Source organism: Felis catus, chromosome E1, assembly GCF_018350175.1.
Source record: "Felis catus isolate Fca126 chromosome E1, F.catus_Fca126_mat1.0, whole genome shotgun sequence".
Lineage (NCBI taxonomy): Eukaryota > Metazoa > Chordata > Mammalia > Carnivora > Felidae > Felis > Felis catus.
Genome location: NC_058381.1, coordinates 14,519,861 through 14,545,316, shown reverse-complemented (window position 1 = coordinate 14,545,316; position 25,456 = coordinate 14,519,861). Strand labels below are relative to the sequence as shown.

The 25,456-nt window shown below is 58.6% G+C and overlaps 2 protein-coding genes across 14 annotated transcripts in view; one reads left to right on the top strand and one right to left on the bottom strand.

Moving 5' to 3' along the window:
- SGSM2 (small G protein signaling modulator 2) overlaps positions 1–7,683 on the top strand; it is a 38,729-nt gene extending 31,046 nt beyond the window's left edge. For 8 of the 13 annotated variants that reach the window (XM_045044037.1, XM_045044035.1, XM_023244237.2 and 5 more), the window contains 7 exons: positions 326–715; positions 970–1,094; positions 1,544–1,626; positions 1,838–1,947; positions 2,360–2,456; positions 2,997–3,164; positions 3,370–4,972. In XM_045044037.1, coding sequence (XP_044899972.1) covers positions 326–715; positions 970–1,094; positions 1,544–1,626; positions 1,838–1,947; positions 2,360–2,456; positions 2,997–3,164; positions 3,370–3,473 — 1,077 coding nt within the window. In that variant the 3' untranslated portion in view covers positions 3,474–4,972. Of the gene's footprint in view, positions 1–325; positions 716–969; positions 1,095–1,543; positions 1,627–1,837; positions 1,948–2,359; positions 2,457–2,996; positions 3,165–3,369; positions 4,973–6,931 lie in introns of those variants that run through there. The other 5 variants (XM_045044036.1, XM_023244238.2, XM_023244241.2 and 2 more) reach the window with 3 other exon arrangements.
- On the bottom strand, positions 7,529–24,076 carry MNT (MAX network transcriptional repressor). The gene is made up of 6 exons (XM_003996411.6): positions 23,585–24,076; positions 17,641–18,220; positions 16,992–17,033; positions 16,739–16,850; positions 11,228–11,420; positions 7,529–11,090 (listed from the first exon to the last, which is right to left on the bottom strand). The coding sequence occupies exons 1-6, from the start codon at positions 23,655–23,657 to the stop codon at positions 10,333–10,335; spliced, it is 1,758 nt and encodes a 585-aa protein (XP_003996460.1). The 5' UTR covers positions 23,658–24,076; the 3' UTR covers positions 7,529–10,332.
- Positions 24,077–25,456: the final 1,380 nt, after the last annotated feature.

Sequence of the window (25,456 nt, the reverse complement as noted above, 5' to 3'; positions counted from 1 at the left end):
AGTTCCCCTTCCCTGCAGCAGCCACAGGTAGTCCTGCAGTGCTTCACACTTTTTCTCAGGCCCCAGAGAGAGGCCTGAGGAGGGGGACTGGATGGGGCTAAAAGATGGTGTCTCCGTGTTTGCCCGGAGCCTGATTGCTCTCCCCCTGGTTGTGTGGGTCAGAGGGGAGGCTTGGCAACCTGGGGGTGGTGGGTGAGGCAGTGTGGAGGCCATGGAGTTGTAGAATTCTCCATCCCTCTTGTTCGGACCCCAGGAAGGAAACGGTGAGCTGAGGGAAGGTGCTGGAGTATAGGTGTGAGCCCCACCATCTCTTCACCCCTACCAGGTATTTCTCTCTGTGGATGACCTGGAGCCCCCCAAGCCCCCAGGCACTGAAGATCCCAGACCCGAGCCTGAGCAGGAGCCGGGAGCAGGGCCCCCCGGCACCACCATGGTGGAACAGCAGCAGTCAGTGGAGTTTGACTCTCCAGACTCGGGACTGCCATCCTCTCGCAATTACTCCGTGGCCTCGGGCATCCAGTCGAGCATAGACGAGGGGCAGAGCATGGGCTTCGAGGAGGAGGACGATGGCGGTGGGGAGGAAGGCTCCGACGGGCCGGTCCTGGCAGCCCGTGTTTTCTCCGAGCCCCAAGATCCCAGCCAGGAGAAGGCCTCGCGGGCTCGCGAGCTGGAGGCAGGGGAGGAGCTTGCGGCCGTGTGCGCTGCTGCCTACACTGTATGTGGACATTCCCCAGGGACTGTTCTCAGCCAGCCCCAGAGGCCCTCCTGACATCCCTGAGGCATGGGGACGGGCTGGTGGGTGGAAGGTGGGACTACCCTCACTGTCCTGCAGGGGGTGCTGAGCGCATCTCTCAGCATCCCTGGGGGCTCTGTTTTCAGAGTCTCTTGGTTCCTGCATTTGCTGCATCCCTTTATGTAGGCACCACTTCTGGCCCCCAACTCATTCCTGAGGGCCCCCCACTCTTTCAGATAGAATTACTGGATACTATGGCCTTAAATCTGCACCGCATAGACAAGGATGTGCAGCGATGTGACCGCAATTACTGGTACTTCACGCCCCCCAACCTGGAGAGGCTCAGAGACATCATGTGCAGGTGCCACTGTGGGGCAGGGTTCAGGGAGGGAGGCAGGGACCCTGCTCTGTGGAAGGTTAGGTCTGGCAGGTGCCCTGCTCCTCTGCCCTGCACTGAAGCACACTCAGCTCTCTCCGTCTGGAACACTTCCCCACTGTGCCCCCCACCCCACCCCTCTTCTTTCTTAGAGGTCTTTCAGATCTCAGCCTCGGCCATACTTCTCCAGGAAGCCTAGCTGATTGCCCTCACCCGAGCAAACCGAACGGTGAAAGCCGTTTATTGTCTTTCCCTGAGCCCCTGGGTGCCTTGAGGACAGAGACTGTGGGTTACCACTATACTCCCTGAACTTTAGGGTCATGGAAAGGCTGACTTCTGGGTAGCAGGCCGCTCTAGGGACCATCTCCCTAGGGGTCCCTGCGGGGAGCAGAGGATGGCACACAACCACAGTGGCTCTCTCCCCGTCATTTCAGCTATGTGTGGGAGCACCTGGACGTGGGCTATGTGCAGGGCATGTGCGACCTGCTGGCACCTCTCCTGGTCGTCCTCGATGATGGTGAGGGACTGGGCCGGGGGTGGGGGTTGAGAGTATTCCCAGAATGGTATTGGGATTGGGCTGAGATCAGCTGGAGAAAGGAAAAGAAGACCACTAGTTCTGGAAGGGTGGGAATGTAGGCCAACCCTGTCGTCCGGACCACAGGACACCTCCTGTGAGATGAGGCATTGGGGTCTGCTGCCTTGCCGGCCTCACTCCCATCTCCCCTCAGATCAGCTGGCCTACAGCTGTTTCAGCCACCTCATGAAGAGGATGAGCCAGAACTTCCCCAACGGGGGCGCCATGGACACCCACTTTGCCAACATGCGCTCCCTCATCCAGGTGAGGTGTGCAGCTGCCTGTGGGCTCGTGACCAGGCACCTCCAGGCTCGTCCATAATCCACAGGGAGGCCAGGGAGCATTCCAGAAATGTCCTTTATGTATAAGCTTAATTTCTATCACTTGAGAAATCATTGTTTTCAGTGTTGCAAATTGAGGGGGATGTCAGTATGGGAATACTGTGCCCGTGAAAGTGTTGGTGAGTAGTACAGGTGACAGTGAATCAAACACCCAGAAAGTGGTATAATTGCAAAGAGAGCAACTCCCAGAGAGACGGATGGGGCAGCAGAGGGCAGCCTCCACCCAAGGGGACCGGAGGGTCTCGGGAGCAATGCCAGCAGCCCGCACAGTGGGCAGGGGAGGCTGGGAGAGGCAGCATCAGCTCAGTTGGCCTCCTTTTCTCTACTTCTGCAAGATCCTGGACTCAGAGCTGTTTGAGCTGATGCATCAGAATGGAGACTACACCCACTTTTACTTCTGTTACCGCTGGTTCCTCCTGGATTTTAAGAGAGGTAAGAGATGGGTTGATGGTGGGACTAGGGTCAAGGCAGTGGGAGATCCTTCTCCCCCAAAGTCAGTGGTTCCTAACCCTAATTGCACTTTGGAACCACCTGGGGAGCCTTTTAGACATGCCAGCGTCACGGGCTCACCCAGCCCCAGACTTAATGAAGTGTGGCATCCACAATTTTAAATTGTGGCCTGGGCATCCACAATTTTAAAAGCTCCTTACGTGATTCCAGAGTGCCGCCAGCAGTCACCCTAAGCCAGTGGTTTTGGGGACTGTTTTCAAACCAAATCTTCTCAAGCAGCAAGGCTTATGAAGAGCAGCTGACAAGAGCACAGGTGTGAAGGCTGCCCGAGTCCAGTGTGCGGGAATCACCAAGGAGAAGGGCAGGGTCTCGACCTGGGGCTTGGAACCCTCTGCTTGGACAGGGCTCTGTGGAACGGGGAGAACCCCAGGAGCTAGGCCCCTGGAGCTCTGTCTCTGCATTTGGCTCTACCTAGAGGCCCATGGGGAGCCAGGCTCAGCCTTAGCCCCTAACTGTCCCCAGAGCTGCTGTACGAGGACGTGTTTGCCGTGTGGGAGGTGATCTGGGCGGCCCGGCACATCTCATCAGAGCACTTTGTCCTGTTCATCGCCCTGGCCCTGGTAGAGGCCTACCGTGAGATTATCCGGGACAACAACATGGACTTCACCGACATCATCAAGTTCTTCAATGGTAGGAGCCGCTCCAGCCATCCCGGCTGCCCCCTGCAGGGGTTTGGGGGGCTCCACTTCTGGCCCAGGAAGGGTTGGAGGGGCTCTCAGAAATCTCCAGTCCCTTCCCCGTAGGCAGATGTCCCGAGTCCAGCAGGTGGAAACAGCAGGGTGGGCCACCACAGGGCTCCTCGCAGACTACTGCCCCTGCCCCAGCATCCCCACAGTTCTGTCTCCCCCAGAACGGGCTGAGCATCACGATGCCCAGGAGATCCTGCAGATTGCCCGGGACCTCGTCCACAAGGTGCAGATGCTCATAGAGAACAAGTGAGGGCTGTGGCCAGGAAGCGGCAGCTGACTGGAGCCTGGGCTCCGGGCCCCCGGCCCCCACGGGCAGAGGCGCAGGGCAGTGCAGCGGAGACTGCCCGAGCCCCGGCCAACCCTGCCTGCCCACCCGTGTTCCTAACAAAGCGTTTGTGAGCCTGGGATCGGACTCTGGGCAGTGCTGGCCCTGCAGGGCAAGTCAGGGGCCTGGATGCCCTCAGGCCAGGGATGGGATGGGAGAGGTTGGCCTCAGGGAGTGGCTCCCCTGGGGGACACCTACTCTGCTCCCCTCTCAAACACCTGGAAATAGCCCCACTGTCACCTGCAGCCTCAGCCCAGACTGCTCCTCCTGGCCTCTCCTAGGTCAGCCTGGGGCCGTATAGATATAACGGGCGGTAGTTGCCTGGCCCCACCTGGCATGGGTCATGTGGGCAAAGGGACTCTGTGCTGTATCTCTTCTTCGAGTCCTCTTGCAGCCATAGTGCATATGCCCACCGCAGCCCCAGTGGGGGCAGCCAGAACAGCTGCCGGTTCGGGCATGTGTTCTGGGTGCAGGAGACCTTGAGGCAGTCAGAAGATGCGGGCCCAGTGGGAGAAGCCCACCTCAGCAGCACTGCCACTGCCTTTGGCCACCTGGGGTGACCCCGTGCGCTCCCCAGCCCGTACAGGGCACCTACGTGTACCTGTACAGTTTCACTCTCGCCACCTAGTTCTTGCTTTATGCATTAGATGCCCCCCTGAAAAATGACACTTTTGCCCACTGGATGACCTGGAAACGCAGTGGGAGCATTGCCCTCGAGAGGAATCCCAGGGTGATTCTTTAGGGAGGAAATCCTGTGATAGCCTCCTCTCAGGGACAGGCCCCAGAGCTTTGGGACAGCCCATCGCCTGTCTCAGGCACCCACTGGGTCCCTCAGTCTGGGGGGGAGGAGGGGAGGGGAGGATGCCTGGGTCATCCCTGTTTGTCCCTGGTGAGGAGCAAGGCCAGCCCTGCCTGCCCCATGCTCCTCAGGATGCCAAGAAGCCTGGAGACCTGAAGCCCCCTGGAGGAGCCTCACTCATAGAGATGTCGGGAAGGGCCCAGCTCCTGATCCCAGGCCTAAGCACACTGCTTGCTCTGTCATCCCTACTTGCCCCCCCACCCCTAAACACATAAGGCTAAGGCTCTGCCCTGGGGCCATTCTGCCACAGGGGCCTGTCCAGCAGTCACTTAGGTCTGGAGACTCCCTGCCTTTGAGAAACATGAAAAGGGCCCAGCGGCCCTTGGGCATCCTGCAGTCTCCTCAACCCACCCCTGTCCTGGGCACTGCATGGCCTGTCTGAGGGCCAACTGCCCCATTGCCTACCCTTGTCTGTGAATCCTCAGCCTCCACCAAGCATGGTGGCCATTGTGTGCCTGCCTTAGTGACTCTGGTTTTGTGAGAAGCAGAGTGTATATGTTTTTTGGTTCAGAAACTATACTCTTCAGTGTTGTTAACAGACCAATAAACACAGCATTTGGCAATCCTTGTGGCTCTGGGGGCTGCTGAGTGGGCAGTGGACACTCACTGGACAGTAAGTGACTTTGTGTACTGGCAAATTCTGGAAGCTCCACAATTGAACTGTACAGAGGGCCAGCCCCACAAGGCAAGGACGGTGAAAAAAGAGAACCAAAGTTTCCAGGAGAGAGGGACCTCAGCTGTGGGCTGGTCAGGAGCAGGGGATAGCTAGACCCCGAATACTCAGTGGGGCGACTTCACCCCAGAGCCAGTATTCCTATCTCAGACCAACCAATGACTTGACCAGCCTCTGGATGAGTATAGGTCCCTGTCCCACCCCTTCCCCAGCCTGCCTGCCCTCTTGACCAGCTATAATGATGAGTTGGAGCCTGAATTGGAATCTGCAGGAGCTTCCCGGCCCCTCCAGCTGGTGGGGAAGGACCCAGCCCCTCTGGCCCTGGCTCCTGGCCACGGAGCACTCTGCGATGCCTGCTCCAGGATGGGGCATGAGGAAAGTGTCAGGAGGGATCAGACCTGCTGAGGGCCCCACTGGAATAGTAGGTTCCCACCTGTCTTCCCCCACCCTAGAGGACCACTGCCCCCATCATCAACGGCTCCTGGGAGAGGGCTCCGGCCATCAGCATGTGCTCTGGTCTAGAGGACACAGGCTTTCTGGCATCAGGGCCTGTTATCAACTCAGAGCTGCCAAGGCAAAGAAACTAGTTGGCACAGGGAAATCTGGGTCCAGGGAACCTTATAAACCCCTCAAGGCAACACTTCCCCCACTGTTGCCTGGAGCAGTCTGAATTCCCAGTGCTGTGACTTCACCAAGGCTCCATATAAACTAGCCTGGGAGTGGTCTGGTTCCTTTACATACTCCCACCTTCCTCTCCACCCAGAAGCGTGGGCACTCCCCATCCTCCTGGCTCGGCTTCTAGGACCAGAGGCCAGCAGCCAAAGTGATGGGTCCAAGGAGGGCAATGCCACGTGCAGAGTAAGAGCAAGAAGCGCCAGTAGGAACCCCACCTCAGGGAACCCCTGAAGTCTTCCTCTCACACAGAGCTGCTGAATGGAAGCACCTGGATTCCTAAATCGGGATTTTTGTTTTCTGTTACTCTGATCACAGGCCCCCTCTTGCAGGCTCCAGCTGAGCTGGGGGAGTTTCTGCCTACCCTTAATATACAGTGCTAGCCCGGGGCGCTCAAGTCGGTTAAGCATCCTACTTCAGCTCAGGTCATGATCTCAAGGCTCGTGAGTTTGAGCCCCACATCGGGCTCTATGCTGACAGTTCGGAGCCTGGAGCCTGCTTCAGATTCTGTGTCCCTCTCTCTCCGCCCCTCCCCTGCTCACACCCTCTCTCTTTCATAAATTTTTTTTTTTTAAAGATAGTGATATCCCTGAGATGATACTGGGTCATCACTACCAGGGGCAGAGTCTTCATCTTTGTCCCCAGTGTTTGACAGTGTCTGACACTGAATAGGCACGTAGGAAATACTAGTCCTAACCCTAAAGCCTTCCCTAAGGTCAGGGGACTCATCTCTTCCTGGAGCTACCAGCAGGGGGAGCCAGCATCTCACGAGTGAAAGGACTGGCAGGATTTTAGGACAGAGGCACACTGGGCCTGGCCTTTGTTGAGCTGGTGCTTCTTCAAGAGAATGGGACCCAAGACATTGGTGACCACTTCCTTCCCTAAGGATAGCCCACCCCAGGAAGAGAAGTGGAGTCCATTCCTCTGGCTGGGGCTGGGAGTGGGGAACGTGTCGCTGGGGCATTCGACAAGGCAGCCTGCCTGGTCTATAGTTAGGCCTCTTCCTTACCTCCTCACTTCCTCCTGAGACAGCCTGCCAAAGGGCTGGTTTCCCCTAAACTGGAAGAGATGTCGTTATAGGGACAAGGGTCTTCCGGGCCCATCTTAGAACATGGTTCTTTGAGTCCTGACCTTCAAACTTCTTCCTCTTTTTGTTCCTTTCCCTTATGGATTCCCCAGATGACCCGTCCTAACTACAACTTCAGAAGTGCATTGCCCTCTAAGGAAGCCTCTCACCCTTCTGCGCACAGGTCTTGAGGCGGTTCCCCTCCACCTTTCCTACTGGAACTTTATCAAGTTCAGGATTCACAACTCTACAGTAGGCCCAGGGCAGAGTGGCACATGTTGGGGAACTCTGCATGGAGTTGACAGATTGGACTGCAGGCTAGCTGTGTGGCCATACCAAGCCACCTCGAACCTGTTTCCTTATCTGCCAGAACAGGGCTAGTTCTTGGCTCGTTTACTCCGCCATGCTGTTAAGACATGAAACAAGATAGTGTTTGTAAAAATGGTTTTGAGGAAGTATGAAGTATTGCAAAAGTATAAGGAAGCCCAGAATTGCAGTCCTCAGAGCCTGTTTAGGATCGAACACCGGCATCAGAACTGGAAGGCCCCAAATCTTCTAAAACTGACCAGCACCGAAGCTGCTCGAGGACGCATGCCCCTCAAATGTCCACAGGGTTAAGAACCCCGATGCTTCCTAGAGGACTTTCCCTAAAAGGCTCTGCCTCCTGTTGCAACAAAGTGACCCAGATGCTGCAGCCTGACAGCCCCATCTCTGGTTTCAGTGCAGGTTTATTTCAGTTTTATATTTTATTCCAGGCAAGTGCTTATTACATGGATAGTATTCATGTCTCAATACCTAAAGTCTTGGAGCATGAACAGCCACTAGAATACAGTTCAATAGTAAAAATACAATATGTACAAAATTAGGGTTTTTGTAGGGTTTTTGTTTTTTTTTTTCCCACACAGCAGATGTATCCAAACACATAAAAATCTCTACAGTCTGGGGTCGCTACGGTTTATATTTCAGGAAACGGAGACACAGTGACCGAGTCCTCACTGTAAACAAGGGCCACCTCTTTAGGGGATGGGGATGGAACCCTGGGATGGGGGAGAAGCTGTTCCTGGAGAGCAGGGGTATGGTGACCCCTAATTCCCCTCCAGGCACTCCCTGCCCTTCTTTGGCCCCCCAAGGAACCAACCTCCCCCTCTCCCCGAGGTAAAGGCTCCCAGCCAGTGAACCACTCTTAACATCAAAAAGTAAAACACGCATGAGAGGTAAGGTGTGTGTGTGTGTGTATGTGTGTGTGTATGTGTGCGCACACGCACGCGTCCCCCAGGCTGGAAGGGCTAGGGAGGGGAGGGGCAGGCGGTCCCACAGGGTGAGGACAGATATGGTCCTGACAGCTCTCAGAGGGGAGATGCCCAAGGAAGGGCTGGGCGGCGGCTGCCCTCTCGGGCACACGGCATCACAGCGTTCACAAACAACAAAAACAACAGCAACAACACCCATCGTCACCAATCTGGACATAGTCATTCGGCACTAGATTCGAAGGCCCCCACTGCTAGGGGTGGGGAGGGGCAGGGGCGGTGAACAGGCGGATGAGGTATCTGTGCAGGCCCGAGAGGCCACTGGTTGACACACTTTCTGGAATGGCCTCAGGATGCAGGGAGGTGAACAGAGCTTGAGAGGGAGGGCAGGTTCCCCAACGTTTCTCTGTTCCCTGGGCGCCAGGCTGATCGGGCTCCCTCTGCTCTTTCGGTTGTAATCACTCAAGGAAGAGTGGAAACTGGTCTCCCCAAGAACCAGGGTGGCAGGTGGTGGCTGCAGGGGCAGGAAGGCAGCGAGCTTGTGAGGTGTGAGTGCTGTGCTGGGATGGGTGTGGGGCTCCCTCTTAGAGGCCTCTAGGGTGTCCACAGGCCCTCCCTTTCCCCACCCCAGGAGAGACAAAGGAGAGCAGTCCCCTGGAAAGTCTCCAGGACCAGGAAGGAACTGAAAGGGGGTTCTTAGGTGTCCAAACCTGTTCAAGACCTTTGCCAGCCTCCTCAGAACACTGCAGGCCACTCCTCCTGCCCCCAGCCTGTCAAAGCAAACTTCACACCTAGGGACACTGGCTTCCTCTCCCCACACTGAAAGGCCATCTTGTGTCCAGGTGGGGAGCCGAGTGCACAACTGAGTGTGTCTGACACAAGGCCACTTGTAATAAATACCCACATAAAAAGAGAAGCCAAAGCGGCCTGCCGAGGCAGAGGCAGAGGCAGGGAAAGAAGCATGCCCCCCACCACACACACACAGGCCCCCTGACTCCCCACCCCAAGCTCAGCCCTGCCCTAGGTCCAACCAAGGACCTTCCTCAGAGGAAAGTTGTGGCACGCAGCAACCTCCACAGAGTATACACTCAGAACAGCCCACTGGGAAAAAGTGGATGTTCAGGGGGAAAGAGAGAGATGATGGCAGAGACAGAGGAGTTGGGGCAGGAGTAGCAGCCCTCCTCCCTTCTCTACAGGTCCCCAGAGCAGCAGGGAAGGAGCTTGGTTGGGCCCAGGCCCTGGATTTTTAACTTCCTCAGCAGTGTGGCTTCAGGCACCTGGAACCCAGACCAGATAGCTACTAATCCACTTCTCTGAGGCTGCGGGAGGCACTCAGGCACACCCATCCCTCGGGAGTGCACAGCACTGAGCAGAGGCCAGGGAACCAGGGATGGGGACTGCCGGGTCCAGAGAAGCTCTCTCCCCAGCCGTACCCAGGCCAGCGGGAGGGGGGGAGGGGCAGGACCGCTAAGCCCTTCCTTCCCAGTCCCCACCCACCTTCAGCCTACCCTCCTGAGGTCAGGAGCCCAGTGGCAAGGATTGGGGCGCTCAGGGAGCTTAGCAACAGCACGGGTTCAGTTGTTGATAGAGACTCCTCTTAACTAGCTTCTGCTGTGACGAGCCAGTGACCGCAGCTGGGTTGGAGAACCGTAGGCTGGCGCCCACCTGTGTGGGTGGGACTGCAGAGCAGCCACTTCTTAGGATCTGTCACGTGTACTCAGAGCAGAGCGCCCCCCCCCCCCACCACGGTACCCAGCTTTCTGGGCCAAGTTGCTTCAGTTCTGCTCCCTCTCCCCGTCCCCTCCAAAGGCCTGGGGAGAGAAGGCCGAGGCTCAGGACAGAGGACCCGGCACTCAGCCACCTCATCAGACAGCAATAGCAGCAGCAGCACAGGAAGGCAGGCAGGGTCGGGGAAGCCGGAGAACACAACACCCACTTCGCACTGGTTGCAGGGGACAAGGTGGGGAGGCGGGAACGGCACTGGAGCTGGCACCAGGCCGGACGAGTGGCACATTCACCAGAGTGTCTCATCACTTTATCAAGTCCTAGTGCAGTGGGGTAACCCCCTGCCCTGTGCCCAGCTCCCTGGGGGGGCCCCTCCCTCCCCTGGCTCAGAGTCTCTGCACCCCCTTCCCCTAGGAGGCCTGGGGGTGGGTGTGGGTGGGGCGGGCCTTGGCCTGGCTGGAATGTGTGGAGCTGGTGGGTGGGAGAGTGGGGGACAGGTCCCCCTCCCTGCCCCCACTGGGGGCCTCTGAGTGGCCTCATCCTCAAGCCAGCTTGAGTGTGCTGACCGGGAAGGAGGGCATGGTGACCATGGTCACGGGGTTGAGCACTGTCTGGCCCACCAGCTGGGGGTGGTGCACCACCTGAGCCCCCACAGCTGGCTTTGCCATGACAGTGGCTGGGGGTCCCAGCCCCGCTGTGCCATTCACTTGCTGGTGTGAGAGGGTGTGGGCAATGTGGCTCACCGCCACGGGCTGGCTCACTGCCACGGGCTGTGGATACAGGGGCAGCTGGGAGCCGAGGTGGGCCACATGGTTGAGGGTGGCAGGGTGCACTGTGATGTGGCCAATGGGGGGTGTGGCAGGTGCCAGCTGCACAGCAGGGCTGGGGGCCGAGGGGGCAATGTGGGCGATGTGCTTGCCGCCCGGCCCCTGTAGAACGTGGTTCACAGTCTGGATGACTGAGGCGTGGGTGGTGGCCGTGTGGGCGATGACCGTGGAACCTCCACCAGCTGCAGCCACCAGATGGGCTGGAGCGGGCACCAGCGTCTGGGCAGGGGCAGCCGGTGGGGGAGGAGGGGCTGGCAGAGGTGTCTTCTGCTGTGGTGGCGGCTGCTGCCCAGGCAGGTGGACAGGAGACAGGGCCACAGGCTGGGAGTGGGGGTGTGGATGGGGAGGCAGAGGTGCAGGGGCGGTGCTGGGCGGTGGCTTCGGCAGCTCCGGGTGGGGGCGATGGCTCAGTTTAGGTGGGCCCAGGCCGGCCTGATCCTCCTCCATATCCTCGTCTATGTTGTCCTCACCCTCTGTGGGGGGACACGGGGACAGGGACAGGTCAGAAAGGCTCGCGAAACAAGAGGCTGGAGTAGTAGATGCCCCTGGGGTCTGGGGGCATGGAGCTGGGGGGCAAGGGCCTGACCAGGGAGGGGCAGGTGGGGCTCACCAGAGGCCGTAGAGGTGGAGGCCTGGTCGTCCTCCGGCTGGCCAGTCTGCCGGAGCACCCGGTCGATCTCCAGCACGTCCATCCACTGGCTCAGCTCATGCTTGAGCTCCGCCAGCCGCTGCTGTGTGGCGATCTTCTCCCGCGCCAGCCGCTCCATCTCATGCTCGTATTCCTTCTCCTTCCTCTTCAGAGACTGGACAACAGCCAAGAGACCGAAGGATACCCTGAGCAGAGGCCACAGGGTCCCCACGTACCGCAATCCCTTCCCACTGCCACCCTGGCCTCCAGGTCACTTAGCACCCAGGGGCAGTCTGCAGTGATGGGGCCGCGGGGGACCACACCCACTGCTGGTCCATGGCTTTGTCCTGTGAGGCCCTGCATCCTGGGGACTGTGGGCTCTCCAGCAGGCACCATTGAAAAAAAGCACAGATCCAGGCCAGCCCCGCTCTAGGATGAAGGCCTTCCCCCACCCCCACATCAACTGCGTCCTGAGGGGCTTCATGGCCTCTGGCTCTATCCACCCTCCTGGCAGCCACTTGCCTCCATTCTGCAGAGGACAGAGGGGGTAACAGACTTCTCCGTGACGCTCAAGGCCCCGCCACCACTCATACCATGCTGTCAGTCACCATGCCACAGGCTACCCTCCTTGGAACTCATTCCCCAAAGAACCCCAAACAATCCTGCCCTTTGCTCCACAGCATCATTCACTAGTCTTAACTTCAATGTCCCTGAGGATGCCTCTCAGACTTTGTGGCATGGCCTCCAACCCCCTGAATTTCTTCTTGACCTGCCTCCATCTCATCCCCAGCAGCTGTTGGCTCTGCCCTCTGCTCTGACCTGGGCTACTCTCCGTGGCACCTACCTGTGCTGCCTCTCAACCACACTCTCCATTTTCACCCTGCCCACAGCCCTCCAGATTCCCCAGGCTGCTGAATGATCGATCCCTAAGCCCTGGAACGTGCCCCTCCTTCCACACCTGTAGCTGAGCTGCACTAAGGAGAAATGGCTCAATGGCACCTCGGACATGGAGCACCACTGGAGACACTTCTGTCCTTCACCACAGGTTCCACATTGCTCCTGCCCCCATGACACTGATGCCACCCACCTCACTAAGAACACCAACAGGGAGTTCCCTTGTCCACAGAGCCATCCCTGCCTCAACTCCTCCAGGCCCACAGCCTCTTAGGTTCACCCCTCATGTTGGTGCTGGATGCCATGCCTCCCAGACTGTGGCACTGCTCCCCTATCAGAAGTGTCTCGAGGGGCATGTGGGTGGCTCAGTCGGTTGAGCGTCCAACTCTTAATGTCAGCTCAGGTCAGGATCCCGGGGTCATGGGATCAACCGCTCAGCACAGAGCTGGCTCAACATCCTCTCTCTCCCTCCGCCTCTCTCCCCCAGTTGGCATATGTACTTTCTCTCTCAAAAAAAAAAAAAAAAAAAAAAAAAAGTGTTTTATATCCCCAAAAGGCCAGCTTGTGTCCTATGCCTCAGCTCCTATCCTCCATGACCTCCTGAAGCTGACACTTTATTAAAACTGACTCTTCTAAGTCTTGGAGACCTCCCTGTCGCCAGTTTCTCTTTGGCCCAGACATGTCACGAGTGCTGGGTCCACCAAACATGGACACTTTTGCCCTGCTGCATCCTGAGTCTCTTAACCTGAACTATTCCTGAGCTCCTGGCTTCTAAGGCTGGCCGGTTACGGCCAGGTACAGAACTCACCGACTCTTCCTACACCAAACTATCCAGCTTGTATTAGTTTTCCTCTCTGAACCCAGTCTCACACACAGATGGTCCCTTCTCATCCCTCTACATCATATGTGCTTGTGCTCCGAGACCACATCCGACTCCCACCACCCATCCCATCTCATGCCCTGACCAGTGCATCTTCTTGACCTTGAGCCCTTCTTGGCACCGCACAACACTCTTGAGCATTTAATAAGACTGTCAGGTAGTACTTAATCAGACACTAGTTCATATTATCCCTAAAAGCTTCGTATTTTGTCCTTCCACCTCCATACACACTGTTCCTTGTCCAACGCTGTGAGTAAAGGCAAGGACTGTTTTATTATCAGCTTTATCCCCTGACCCAACCAGTGTCCAGGACAGAATTATGCACATCTTAGCTCCAGGGGAAGGATCTGTGAGGATGTGAGCATGTTGGTTCCCACCTCTATCCTGTCTCTCTGCTGTATCACAGAATCACAGTCACATTAGCATAAGTTTCCCCTGACTCTATTTCTACAAGCAGTTTTATAGCAGCCTTCCTGACTGTTCACTTGTCCCTCTGGGGCATGGCAATGTCTTCAAGTTTGCCCACTAAACTAGGCCCAATTTCCCTACGCTTCCTCGTGCAGCCCCAAACTCCTGTGTTTCTGACCTTACCAGTAAGAAATGCCTCAAACCATTAGTACCTGCCAACACATAACCCAGACACAACCATGCAATGTTCTGGCCTGAAACCTGGTAGTTTCACAATTCTGCTAGCAGTCCCAGGCCACACACAGCCTTCTCTATCCTGGTTTTGAGATTTAACCTGTTTCCCTCTATATTTCTGCCAGAAAGATCCCTCCCACACACACACACACACACACACACACACACACACACACACACACACCTGGCTTCTCACCTGGCTCTACCCTGAGAGGCCACTGCTGGACATGACATCAGATGAGGCCATATCAATGATGGGGCCTGTGGTGAGTCAGCTTTCACTTGAACCTGGCTGCTGGGGGCTGGAAGTGGTGTCCTGAACTCTACCTACCAGCAGGAAGAGTAGATTTCTGACTTAGGGAGAAACTCAGAGGCCAAAACCTCTTTTTCTTACCCAGCTCAGTTATCCACAGGCCTAGAGGCCCCCGGAAAGTTTCTCCGGGTCCAGCTTTTGTCCACATTGCTTCATTTTAAACATATTTCCTAAAACTGCTTGGATGCATAGTTTGGTACCTGCCTATTCCTCTTCCTGCTTTTGTCCACCTCACTGTGGCTTTCTTAAAATCTTCCACGCCACTCTGAGTCTGGCTGGGAGCTACAGCCTTCCCCCCTCAGCAAACAACCAATGCTTTCAGTCTACACACCTTATTGGTCTCTCTACTATTCCATTTTGACTCCTATCTAGTGCCCTGCTGCCCCCACCCCCACCCCCAGCCCCTGGCCCATCTCTACTCTCCACGTGGTAACCCCCACGGCCACCTTTAAGTTCCAAAACTGAATCCTGCTCCCTCTTGCTGGAGAAATTTCAGCCTGAGCTGGGCTTTCTGCCCTCTGCTTTGCCCAGGTCACCCTGGAACCTTCAGGTCTCAGTTCAGATGCCCCTTCCTCAGCAACAACCTCCGGCACTCCTCAAAACAGATCCTCTGATCCCTGTCCCTATTACATTCTCATGGCACAGTATTTATAATCTGCCACCAAGACCAAACCTATGAAGACAGACCCACGCTTATTTCTTTGCTCCCTGCTTCATCCTCAGAATCAGACACAGAGCTGTCCAAAGTACCTGAGTGAATAAACAAATGAATGAGATTGAGGATTGAGATAGCCTTGTAACTTTTGTTTCTGCTTCCATTACCAACCAGCCCCAGGACACATTTCTCTTATGAACAGCCTGGGTACACCTCACACCTCGCTGCCTCTTCAGCCCAGGCTCATGTCTGCTGGTTCTACTAAGTCTCTATTTCTGATTTATTTTCAAATCCAGATATCATTGCAAGCAACGCTTTCCTAAGTATGTGTCTATAAAGTGGAATGTGCCATCCTATTCTTTCTACTTCTCAAGAATTATTAAGTTGGTGTTTATTGAGGACCAATCTGAACATTCCTATGATGAAGATGCTACTATTTCTTCCCATTTAGCAAAATGGCAGTACAAAAGAAACTGAGAGTCATAGAAAACGTCACAGCATTTGGACAAGGATTTGCTTCCAGGACACATAATTGCCTATGACTGAAGGACCGGGAACATTCTCAAGCCCAAGTTCCGCAAAAATATGTCAGAAGTAGGCCTCCTGGAGACCCTCCGAAGCCCACCCCCTCGGGCCTCTCCTCTTTCTAAGCCAGTCAGGCCAACAGCGAGGCCCCGCCCCTCCCAGAGCACGCGCGCACCCACGCGGACCCGGCCTCGCAGCGTCACTCCCTGCCGGCTGCACCCTCCCCTCGGAGCACGGAAGCCCCGCCCCCACCCCGTTTCCACCAATCTTCGAGCCCGGCCCCTCCCCTCCAGGGTGCCGGGAAGCGGCCTGGAGGCGCGCCAGCCCCTCCCCCTCACCCGCAGGGCGGGCGGAAGGGCGCGCGTTCGCGGGAGCTTGGGAGGGAGCAGCCGGCTGGGAGCAGTCGCGAAGCAGCGCCTCCGCCCCCTGAACAAGTCAGGCTCCGGTTACCTCAGGGCTGTGACCCCGCAGTACTGGCCGGGGGAGGGGTGGCGCCCGGCCCCGGCTCAAAGCTCGGTCAGTTCCTCTTTGCTACCCTTCCCACAGGAACCTTAATGCTGCCCGACCCCCCCAGCTGTCGAAGCGCGCCGATAGGGGGACCGCAAGCTGCCCCCGCCCCCGCCAGGCAGGGAGCCCTAAGTCCCTCCCACTCCCCAACGGCTCCATTCGGACTCCGTCTCCGCGGCAGCCGAGCGTGGCCGCGCGCCCCACCCCCACAGCCTCCTTTCCGGCACGCGGAACCCTCGGCCGGTTTCCAAGGAAACCGAAACACGGGGCCGTCATGGCAACTGTCTTATCTGGCGGGCGCCCCCCACCCCGTACTGCAGAGGGAAGCCAATGTCCAAAGAGGGGAGGTCCACACAGACAGGAGGGCCCCTTGAAAAGGGGTTAAAATCCCAGGCATGAGGAGAGCCTAATTTTTGAAGGTTCGGCGACCCGAGGACTGGTTACTCGGACATTTCCACAGCCTCCAGCATTAACCCCCAAAACTGAGTCGTGGCACCTCAATGCGCTCACTGGAAGGCTCTTAACCCTTTGGGGGTAAAACGGGGTGGGGCCTCACCGGCGCGCCGCCGCGTGCAAGGAGCCACGCCCAGGGGACTCCCCACCCCATCACGAGCGACAGATTCTCGGGCCAAATCCGGGTTCCCGCCCAGGCACTGCGGGCGGGCTGGAGGCGCCGGGGCGGCTCCACGCCCTTCTCACCCGCGGGGGCACTAAGAGCGCCAGGCTGTAACGCGGGCCCGGGCACCGGGTCTGAAAACCGAGCTGCGGAGGCGGCGCAGATGGCGGGGCTCCGCGGGGCGGCCGAACGGGAAAAGGGGGGGGCGGAGAAGGGAACGCCGCGGCCGCCCTCCCCCGCGCACGCGCGCCCGTCCTCCCGCCCCCTCGCGGGCGGGGAGCCCCGCTGACGTCAGCCGGGCCATGTGCTCAGCGCCCGCGTGGAGGCGGGCGGGGGAGCGGGAGAGGGAGCGAGGGCGGGGCGGGGCCGCGGCGAGGGGAAGAGGGCGGGAGGAATGAGGAGGAAGCTGGCGCAGAGGCCGCCGCCCGCCGTCCTCGCCGCCGCGCTTCCCTCCCCCGTACCTGGATGTACCGCAGCGCCGTCCGCAGCACACTCAGATTCGACGTCTTCTTGTCGTCCACGTTGGGGATGTTGCGCTTCAGGGTCTCAAAGCATTCTTTCAGATGGGCCCTCCTGGGGAGAGGGAGAGGCGCCAGTTAGCGCCTGGGGGGCCGGGGACCAGGGCGGGGAGGGAAGGCCCCAGGAGAACAAGGGTGGGACCTGTCCCCGGAGCGGGCAGGTGGAGCCCAGAGACACACACGCACGCACACACACCTGTTCTTCTCCAATTTGTTGTGGACTTCTCTGGTTCCGATCCTGAAACCCAGACAGACAGGAGGCTTAGGGAGGAGGGCCCAATTAGGTGGCCTTCCCGCCCCCTGCCCCCACTCCCCAAATGTCACAGGCGTCTTGCCCCCCACATTCTCTGTACAAAAAGCAGCAATGGGAGATATTCACCCTGTTCAGATGTGCTTATACTCCCTGGAGGGCACACGTATGCTCGTAATTCACAACCCATTAACCCTCCATCCTGCCCCTTCCACCTAAGAGGAGATATAAGGTCTCCTGGGGCTCAGAGAAATAGCCAGTTGACCCCAGCCCTCACCCAAGAGTTCCCCAATCCAATACTCTGTCCAAAGGCTTGGAAATGCCATCGGCCCATCCTTGAGGGGGTCAGAGGACACAGAAGCCTGAGAAAACAGAGGGCAATGGCCATTCCCCACTCCCAGGGTGGGGATAGGCACAGGCACAGGCACAGTGCAAACTGTCCAAATAAAATACCGTGCTTCTCAGATAGGGAGGTAGGACATGGCTTTGAAGGACTGGCTCAGGAGGGGGGGGGGGTACTTTCTCTTCCACACACAGCCCAGGATTCGGGCAGTTCTCCACCCCACCAGCCCAGACTCTGCCACACCTCACTCACCCCCCAGGCCTCTTCTTCTGTTCGCTGGATTTGACTTCTTCCGCTGGTGCCAACTTCAGGGTCCCAAGAGTGGGTGGGGGTGGCTGCTGGGGGGCCAGCTGGGGCTGGACTCCAGGGTGTGGTGCTATGGTCAGGATAGGGGTGGGGAGGGGCTGCAGAGGCTTAGGGCTGCCAGTGGGCGGAAGGGTGGTCTTGGAGTCCGGCAGCAGGGGAGCAGGGGTGGGCACCTGTGGCCTGGTGGGCAGGGGGGCAGCCTCCTTAATGCTGAGTCCAGGGGTGCTAACCAGGGCCGGCTGGCGGGGCGCCAGGGGCAGAGGCTGGGCTGCAGGAGGCAGTGGTGGGGGTGGGGGCAGAGGTTGAGGAGAGTTGGTCACTACTGGAATAGGAATGACAGTCAGTGGGGTGGGGGTGGCAAGTGGGGGTGGGGGTGCTGGCGGGGGTGCCGGAGGGGACAGAGGTAGGGGTGGTGCTTCAATGCGGGGCTCCTCCACGGGCAGGGCATGGGCCAGCCTGGCCAGACTGCTGGCCTTCTTCTGCTCCTGCTCCCTCTCCCGCTCCAAGCGAAGCCGCTCCTGCTCCTCTACGCAGAGAGAACACAAGGGGTTTTCTCAGTGGGCCAGCAGTCCTGGGTCCCAGCTTCTGAAGTCTTCCAACCATAACACATCCTTTGACCCTGTCCCAGTTAGTGCTCAGTGACACCCCCCGCTCAGCCTGAGACACCACAAATCCCCATCCACACCCAGACAGGCACTGGGGTTAAGTGCTGGGGACACAGAGGCGAACAATGAAAACAGACCTAGTCTCTGCGTTGGGGAGCTCAAGGCCTAGAGGCGTTGAGGGGAAGGACAAGTTACAGAGGATAACAACCCAGGCTGAGAGAGGAGAGGGGCTGTGGAAAGACAGAGCAGGGGCTGTCAGAGAGGATGCTGGAGGTCTGGCAACCTGAAAGTTCAGAGGTTAGGCTGGTGACGAGCAGGAAAGTTCAGGAACAAAGCTGAGGGGAATGGGGTGATAGATAAGGTGGGCAGAGGCCAGTCAGCAAAGACCTCACAGGCTACCAGAGAAGAATGGGGGGGCGGGAGGTAGGCGGATCATAGCTTCTGGGGAAGGCCTTCGAAAGTATTTACCAAGTACTTTCCAGAGGGCAGGCGGCACCTCCACTTCACAGATGAAATAAAGTAGCTCAGAGAGGCAAAGTGATTTGTTGAGGACCACACAGCAAGTCACAGGTATTACTGAAACTACACCCAGCCAGGAATCCAGACACCCGGCGTATACCTATACTTGCTGTGTCAGCATCTGCTCACTAGGTGTCTGTACACACACACACCTGTGGATCCTCACAAGAGTCCACACCACAGGCAGGGCAGGGACATCAGCTTCAGTTCACACATGAGGAAATCAGACCCAGGACTCCCAGGCCAGGTCCCAGTGTCTGGTTTCCTCAGAGACCACACAAAACAAATTCGGTCCTTCTCTGCCCTTTGTGGTGCTAGAACTCATCGTTCCCACATCCCTCTTGTCCCCACCACCAGCGGGACAGCCAGGAAGCAAAGAGGCAGGCGGGAAAGAAGGGCAGCCTCGCACCGGTCAGTTCAGCATCTCTGCTGAAAGACCTGCTGCCAGGTGAGGCCTGCTCAGGAGCTGGCTGAGAACACCCTTCCTGCTCCAGAAGCACCTCTCCATCTCCACCCAGCCCCATGCTCTCTGGGCCCCACCATTCAGGTTCCCTGGCTACAGGGCTGGGCAGGATCTCTGGGGAGCAGCTGTAGCCCCCAGGCCAGGGAGCAGGCTGGTCCACCAGCCCTCCTGCCCATCCCGGATTGGCCACACTGCTGACTGACTGAGCTGACAGCAGTAGCGGGCAGACACGCCCCAAACACACCACCCCACGGTGGGTGGGGTTGTGTGTGGGGGGGGAGGACAAGGTTGGCTAAGAGCCCCTTGTGGAGGAGGGCATCAACCCCACACTGGCCTTTGGGGCTCAGGGCCCCAGAAAACCTGAGGCCTCAGGGCCCTTTGGCCAACCAACAATTTGAGTGTGAGCCAGGCCTGCTCCAGGCCCCTCCCTCCCGCAGGGGAGAAGAGGCGAAGGAGGAAGTAGAGAGTGTTGTGAGAGGGGAAGCACTCGGCGGTTTCCCAGCAGCACGGGGCCTCTTCCGTATCTCCCCTGCCCTTCTGGAAGGGGAGCTGCCAGGCCGGTGTGGGCCTGCTCCAATGAGGGGAGGCACTGGTCTCCCAGGCCTTTCCAAAGGCCCTGGTTAATATTACAGCTCCGGGGAAAGCCAGCTCTCTGCTCTCCAGCTTCCCAGAGACTACACTGGCAAAGAGTTCCACCTACCACCTACCCAGTCCACCCCCCACCCATCCCCAAGGGCAAGGCCCTGGAGGTCAGGGCCCAACACAGCCCACCTTCATTCCCTTGAGCCAGGGCCCAAACTTTCATAGGTGTGGGGGTCGGTGTTCCATTCTCCCATTAGCAGTGGGACAGAGGGGACCCCAAGCCCCAAGGACAGGTGTCCTGGGAACTCAGCCTGAAAGTAAAACTCATTCCCCATATTTTAAAGTAACTCCACACAGCTGGTCCAGGAGATGGCAACCTCCTTCTCACCTACCCTCTCTTCCAGAGCCAGGCAGGTACCAGGAAGGACCCAAGTGAATGGCCAAGCTCTATCACACCTGGATTGGCATGAGAAATCTTGACTGGTGGCGAAGAAGAGGGGGTGTCCCAAGCCAGATCCAGCCCACCAAAGCTTCCTGCCTCCTCCCCACCAGCAGCAACCCTCCTCCTATGCCCTGGGGAGGGGGAAACCCAGTGGGGACAGCAAAGTGGCAGTCACTCAAGGGCCTCCCTCAAGAACAATACAGGTTTAGACTCTTTAAAATAATGCACCTATGCAGCACTCCCAAACATGCACGCACTCTGACATCCTCCCTGGGCTCTGCCCAGAGGCTGGCCCCAGGGAAGTTAGCCTGACTGTTCTGGGGTGATTCAGGGGCCACAGCAGGCTCAGGGCTGGGGCCTGAGGAATCTACACTAGGTAGCCCCCATTGTTCAGGAGTCCTCCCCTTCTTCATGCTAATAGGGAGCTAAATACATAAGGCAGCCCCCCCCCTCCCCTCCCAGGGTGTAAGTAGGTCAGGTAGAAGAGGCTCCCATTTGAGCTACCTCCATGAATGCTGGAAATGACCAGACCCCCTTCCCCTCCCACCTGACCACCAGGATGACCTCTCTTTCCTCTCACACACACATGTGCACACACATCCTCAGGTTCATCACGTGAGCAATCTGGCTGGTCTAGGTCAGGAAACCCACCCTTGAGATTGAACCAGGGCATGGACAACAGGATCCCTGTTCAGAGCTGCTCATCAGGTACATACCCAGGAAAGCAGTTCTGGTCAGCAGGTCCGCACACCACCCATTTTTCCCACCCCAAGTCAGAGGACAGAACCTCAAGGAGGAGAAAAAAAATATGAATTTGAGATTAACCGCTGTGGCCAGGTCTAGCCATCTGTATGTGAGCTTTTGGAGTAGATGTGGCTTTGCACCATCCATCCCCTAAGACCTCCTGCCACGCGAAGAAGGACCTGTGACTGGTCAGTTAAACTAGGCCTCTACTCAGCTCCCTGCCCTCAGTTCTCACCACGTGGGGGAGGGGCGCTCTCTCGCGCGCGCGCCCGCGCTGCCTCTCTCTCTCTCTCTCTCTCTCTCTCTCTCTCTCTCTCTCTCTCTCTCTCTCTCTCTCTCTCTCATCACTGTCCTTCTTACAGCCAGCTCTGGCCTTATTATTTGGGAAAGGGTGGAAGAGAAGAGGGCACAGGGTCTTCTCCCCTTCCCCAGAAGGCCAATCAGCCTGAAGGTAAAACGAAGGTGATGTGAGTGTTCCCTTGGGGCAACAGCAGGGTCAACCCTGTTCACCTCTAGCACAGTGCCTGATGCGCGGCAAGGACACAATAGGTACTCCTGAATTGCACTGTGTTGATGGTGGCAGCAGGTGACTCAAGTCTCTCCAATTCTTGTGCACGCTGCCCTCCCCTCCACGCCCTGTCGCTGGGCCTGAAAGCAGGACATTCCCGGCCACCACCAGTACTGTCAGGGCCTGGCCCTGCTCAGGACCCCGAAAACAAGGGGGAGGGGCACGTGGGCTGATGTCCTGGCCCATCAATTCCGCAAAATCCAAGCATGTCAGTCTCACATATCTCGAGTGGCTCCTGACCTTGAGAGGCCTGTCGGCCGGGTTGGCCGGGCGGACCCGCTGCTCCCCCGCCCCTGGCCCGCTGCTGCTCCCCCCACCCCACCCCCTCCGCCGCTGCCGCGGCACAAGCTAGCTGCAGGGCGCGCGCGCACACAACACACACTACTACCTCCTGCATGACTCATCATTGAAGCAACAATAGGCAGAGAGAAAGGAAAGGAGGGCGAAGCACTCTCTCTACCACAACCAACTCGGCAGAAGGGTTGGGGAGGGGAAATGGAGGGGACAGGAGTCCCCGGATACTGCACACACACCGATCCGGGTCCGAGGCCCTCGCAATGGTCCGGAAAACGGAGGTGTTTACCTCCAACCCCTATTCCTGACCCTGAAGCCTGGGACCACCGACAGGGCGGGTGGGACGGAAAGCATCTGAAATCTTCCTCTCCTGTCGAGGGAACGTCAAAGTTTGCCCCTTCTCAAGCCTGGTTCACTCCACAATGTGGCCAGGGGTATTGTCAGGAGGTCCTGGCGAGAACGTTCCCCCAAACGTCAGTGGGAATATGTGAGCTCTAAATGTCCTGTCGCCTTGCAAGTCTGAGGGTTTCCCTTGCCCCAGGATCAAAAACAGGAGGTTAGGGCGAGAATGGACAGGTGAGCTCGGCGGCTCCTCCTTCCAGCGCACAGGCTCTCCCGGGGAGGTGCCCGGCGGCCGGAGCCAGGGCCCAACCCGGCGCAAGGCCACTCGCCAGCCCCGCCCAGGCCCCGCCCCCGGCCCAGCGCGAGGCAGCCGGGAGGGGCCGGGCCGCTCCGTCCCCAGCGGGAGTGTCCCCCGTGCACGTGGTCGGAGGCGGGGCCTGTCCACGTCACCAGCCGGTGTAACCAACGGGCTTGGAACGCAGGCACACGCAACATTCCAGCCGAGAGCGGGTTTGGAACGCGCAGACACGCCACATTCCACACCGGCTAAAGTGGGGCGCAGCAAAGGGGGCCCGGGGACTGCCCCCAGCGACCTGCAGGCCTTTTCGCAGACACCCAATCAGCCCGGCTCTCACCCAAATCCCTGAAGCGCGACCCAGCCCAGCTCTGGGAGGCGGGGTCAGGCGGGGCTGGCCAGGATCATAAGACACGCGATGTCATTTCATTCTGCAAAGGCCGCCTCCGCCCCAAGCGGCGCGTAGATCGTCCAGGAGCGCCCCCCGCACCCTTCCCACAGGGCCAGGGAAGCCGGGGAGCCGCTCGGCGTAGAGTAATTCCCACCCCCCACTCCGTTACACACACGCCCACTCGTGTGCACTATACACTCGCCCGTGTACACGTCCGTTCATCCGCTCTCCTCGAGGCTCACATCACAATCCCCTCTGCACACACGCACGCACACGCGGGTCTGCCACCCCCACGCAACACCATTCCGCACCCCACCCCCCACCGGCTCACACATCCTCAGCTCTACCGAGGGCGCCCCTGGCCCACGCGAAAGAAGCCCCCACGAAAGGTGCACACCGGGTGGCAGGCAGCTGAGGTGGCGCCCACAGGAGCCGGGTCCCTCACTGAATGTTAATGTATTCATTAATTAATTTTACTGCCCCCAACACTCCTCTCCAGGCGGCGGCTCTTGTGCGAACCTTGCGCTGCCCGGCTTCGCGGGCCGCTCGGGAGGGGGTCGTGTCCGCGGTTTCGCGTGGGCTCGGAGACCAGGGTCGCTCGTCTCCCCTTCCCCGGTGCCCCAGGGGCCCAACCCGGCCGCTCACCACGTGCTCTCTGTTGTTGCTGCGCTTGCCATTCCAGGAAGCGGGCCGCCTCCAGTAGCGTCTCTATGCTCATCGCGCCGAGAGCTGCCGGGGGCGCGCCGGGGCCGAGACTGCGGCCCGCGAGCCGGGCACAGGTCAGGCTGGCGGGCAGGCAGGAGGGAGGGATCACCTCCGGGGGGCGACAGGGCTGGGCGGCGCAGCGCACTCCGCAGGGAAGAACGGGAGAGCACGGAGACAAAAATTAATGTTTCCCAAAATATTTGCAAAATATAATTTGCAAATTTTAAAAATTTTGATGCAAAAAAACAAAAGGCAGCACTGCCTCCCTCCTTCCCCTCCCTCTCTTCTTCCCTTCAGATGCCTCCCGCCCCGCGGCCCCCGGGAGTCCCGCCGACAAGAAAAGGCTTTGCAACAAGATGGCGAGGAGGCACCGACACACACAACAAGGGAAGGAGCCGCGCTGCCCCCGGCCGCCGCCCCCGCTACTACACCGGGGCCGCAGCCAAAGCCCGGACCGGAGCCCCCGCCCGCAGGGCCGCGGCGTCTCAGGAAGGGAGGGGCGGGGTCCCGAGCGAGCTGGCCCCGCCCACTACAGACGGCGCGCGCACACGTGGCCGGGGTGGGGGTGGGAGAATCTCCAGCCTTGTTCGCGCCCTGCATTTCCGCTTTCTCGCCTCGCCCCGCCCCGATGGCAAGCCACAAGTTGAGCAAGGGCTGCGTGTTGCGGTCTTTCACAACGAAATTTGTCCTGCTGGAGGAAAGGAAGGGTGGAGAATTTAAGACTTAAGTTAGCTCAAATAAGGATATTCCAGGTCAGGGAAACCTTAGGATGGTACAGACTGGCCTGACCCCAGGGTCTCCGCTCCCTACCCACACGTGACCTAATTCCTGCAACCACCCGGCTGTCGCAATTCCCCGGGATCCGCCCGTGGGCGGAGCTGACGGCAGGACTCTGCCGGAGAACAGCCGGAGGGAGCGGAGTGGCGATCCGGTTCCGCGTTTTGTCTCCGTTCCTCCCCCCGCAGTGCGTTCGCATCCTATTAGGCGACGTCACCGGGCCGCGGGCCAATGGGCGGGCAGGACAACACGGCATGGAGCAGCTCCACATGGACACCCCGCGCCGCCAGCCTTCCGTTTAAAGGGCCAGTGTCTAACACGGTCACATTCGTGGGTGCGGATGGGTCCACTGTAAGAACGGAGGGTGGGACGCCGAAAGGGAAATTCCGCAGTTGTGCCCTGTCCGACCCTTTACTTTTCACCACCTTCCCTTTAAAACCAAGTCTCTCTCTTTTCTTCCCCTAAATTCTTGTCTTTGTCCACGGGTGTCGAACTGTGCCACCCACAGGCCACCCTTTGAACTGGGGCCGGGGCGGGGGCAGTTAAGGCAAGGCGTCCACAGCCCAGACTAAGGGGGCGTGGCTCAAATCGGGAACAACAACGTGGAGGGCGGAAGCCTGGCCCTGCCAGCCGCTGGGCTACTGAGACCGCTGGCGGGGCTCGGGGTCCGGACGCAACGCCCGGCCTCGACCGAGCTCACCCAGAGGGCGGGACCCCCGGCTGGCGCTTGCTGCCGCCTCTTCTAACGCTCCGGTTTGGAGGAGCCTCCGGGTACAATCAGAAAGTTAGACCTTTGTCAATTTACCCCAAACCTCTCATTTTGCAGATAAGGAAACTGAGGCCCAGAGATGAGAAAGGACTTGTCGAAAGTCACTCACTATTCACCCCCCATAGGGAGGAGCATTTATCCCTGACCCCGTGGACGACTGTTTTGTGAAGGCAGTTCTGCGGCAGGGCACCGAATTCGAAAAAAATCGTGGAGGAATATCAAACTGCCCGCATGGGAAGTGGTCTGCCCACTTAATATATGGTAAT

Bases quoted from the DNA above. Each gene is read 5' to 3' on its own strand.
- MNT (XM_003996411.6), bottom strand. From the start codon at position 23,657: ATGAGCATAGAGACGCTACTGGAGGCGGCCCGCTTCCTGGAATGGCAA. The intron at 18,221-23,584 runs GTGAGCGGCCGG...CTCTCTGCGTAG, and splicing joins GCAACAACAGAGAGCACGTG to AGGAGCAGGAGCGGCTTCGC. The intron at 17,034-17,640 runs GTGAGTGAGGTG...TCTGGGTTTCAG, and splicing joins CAGAAGAAGAGGCCTGGGGG to GATCGGAACCAGAGAAGTCC.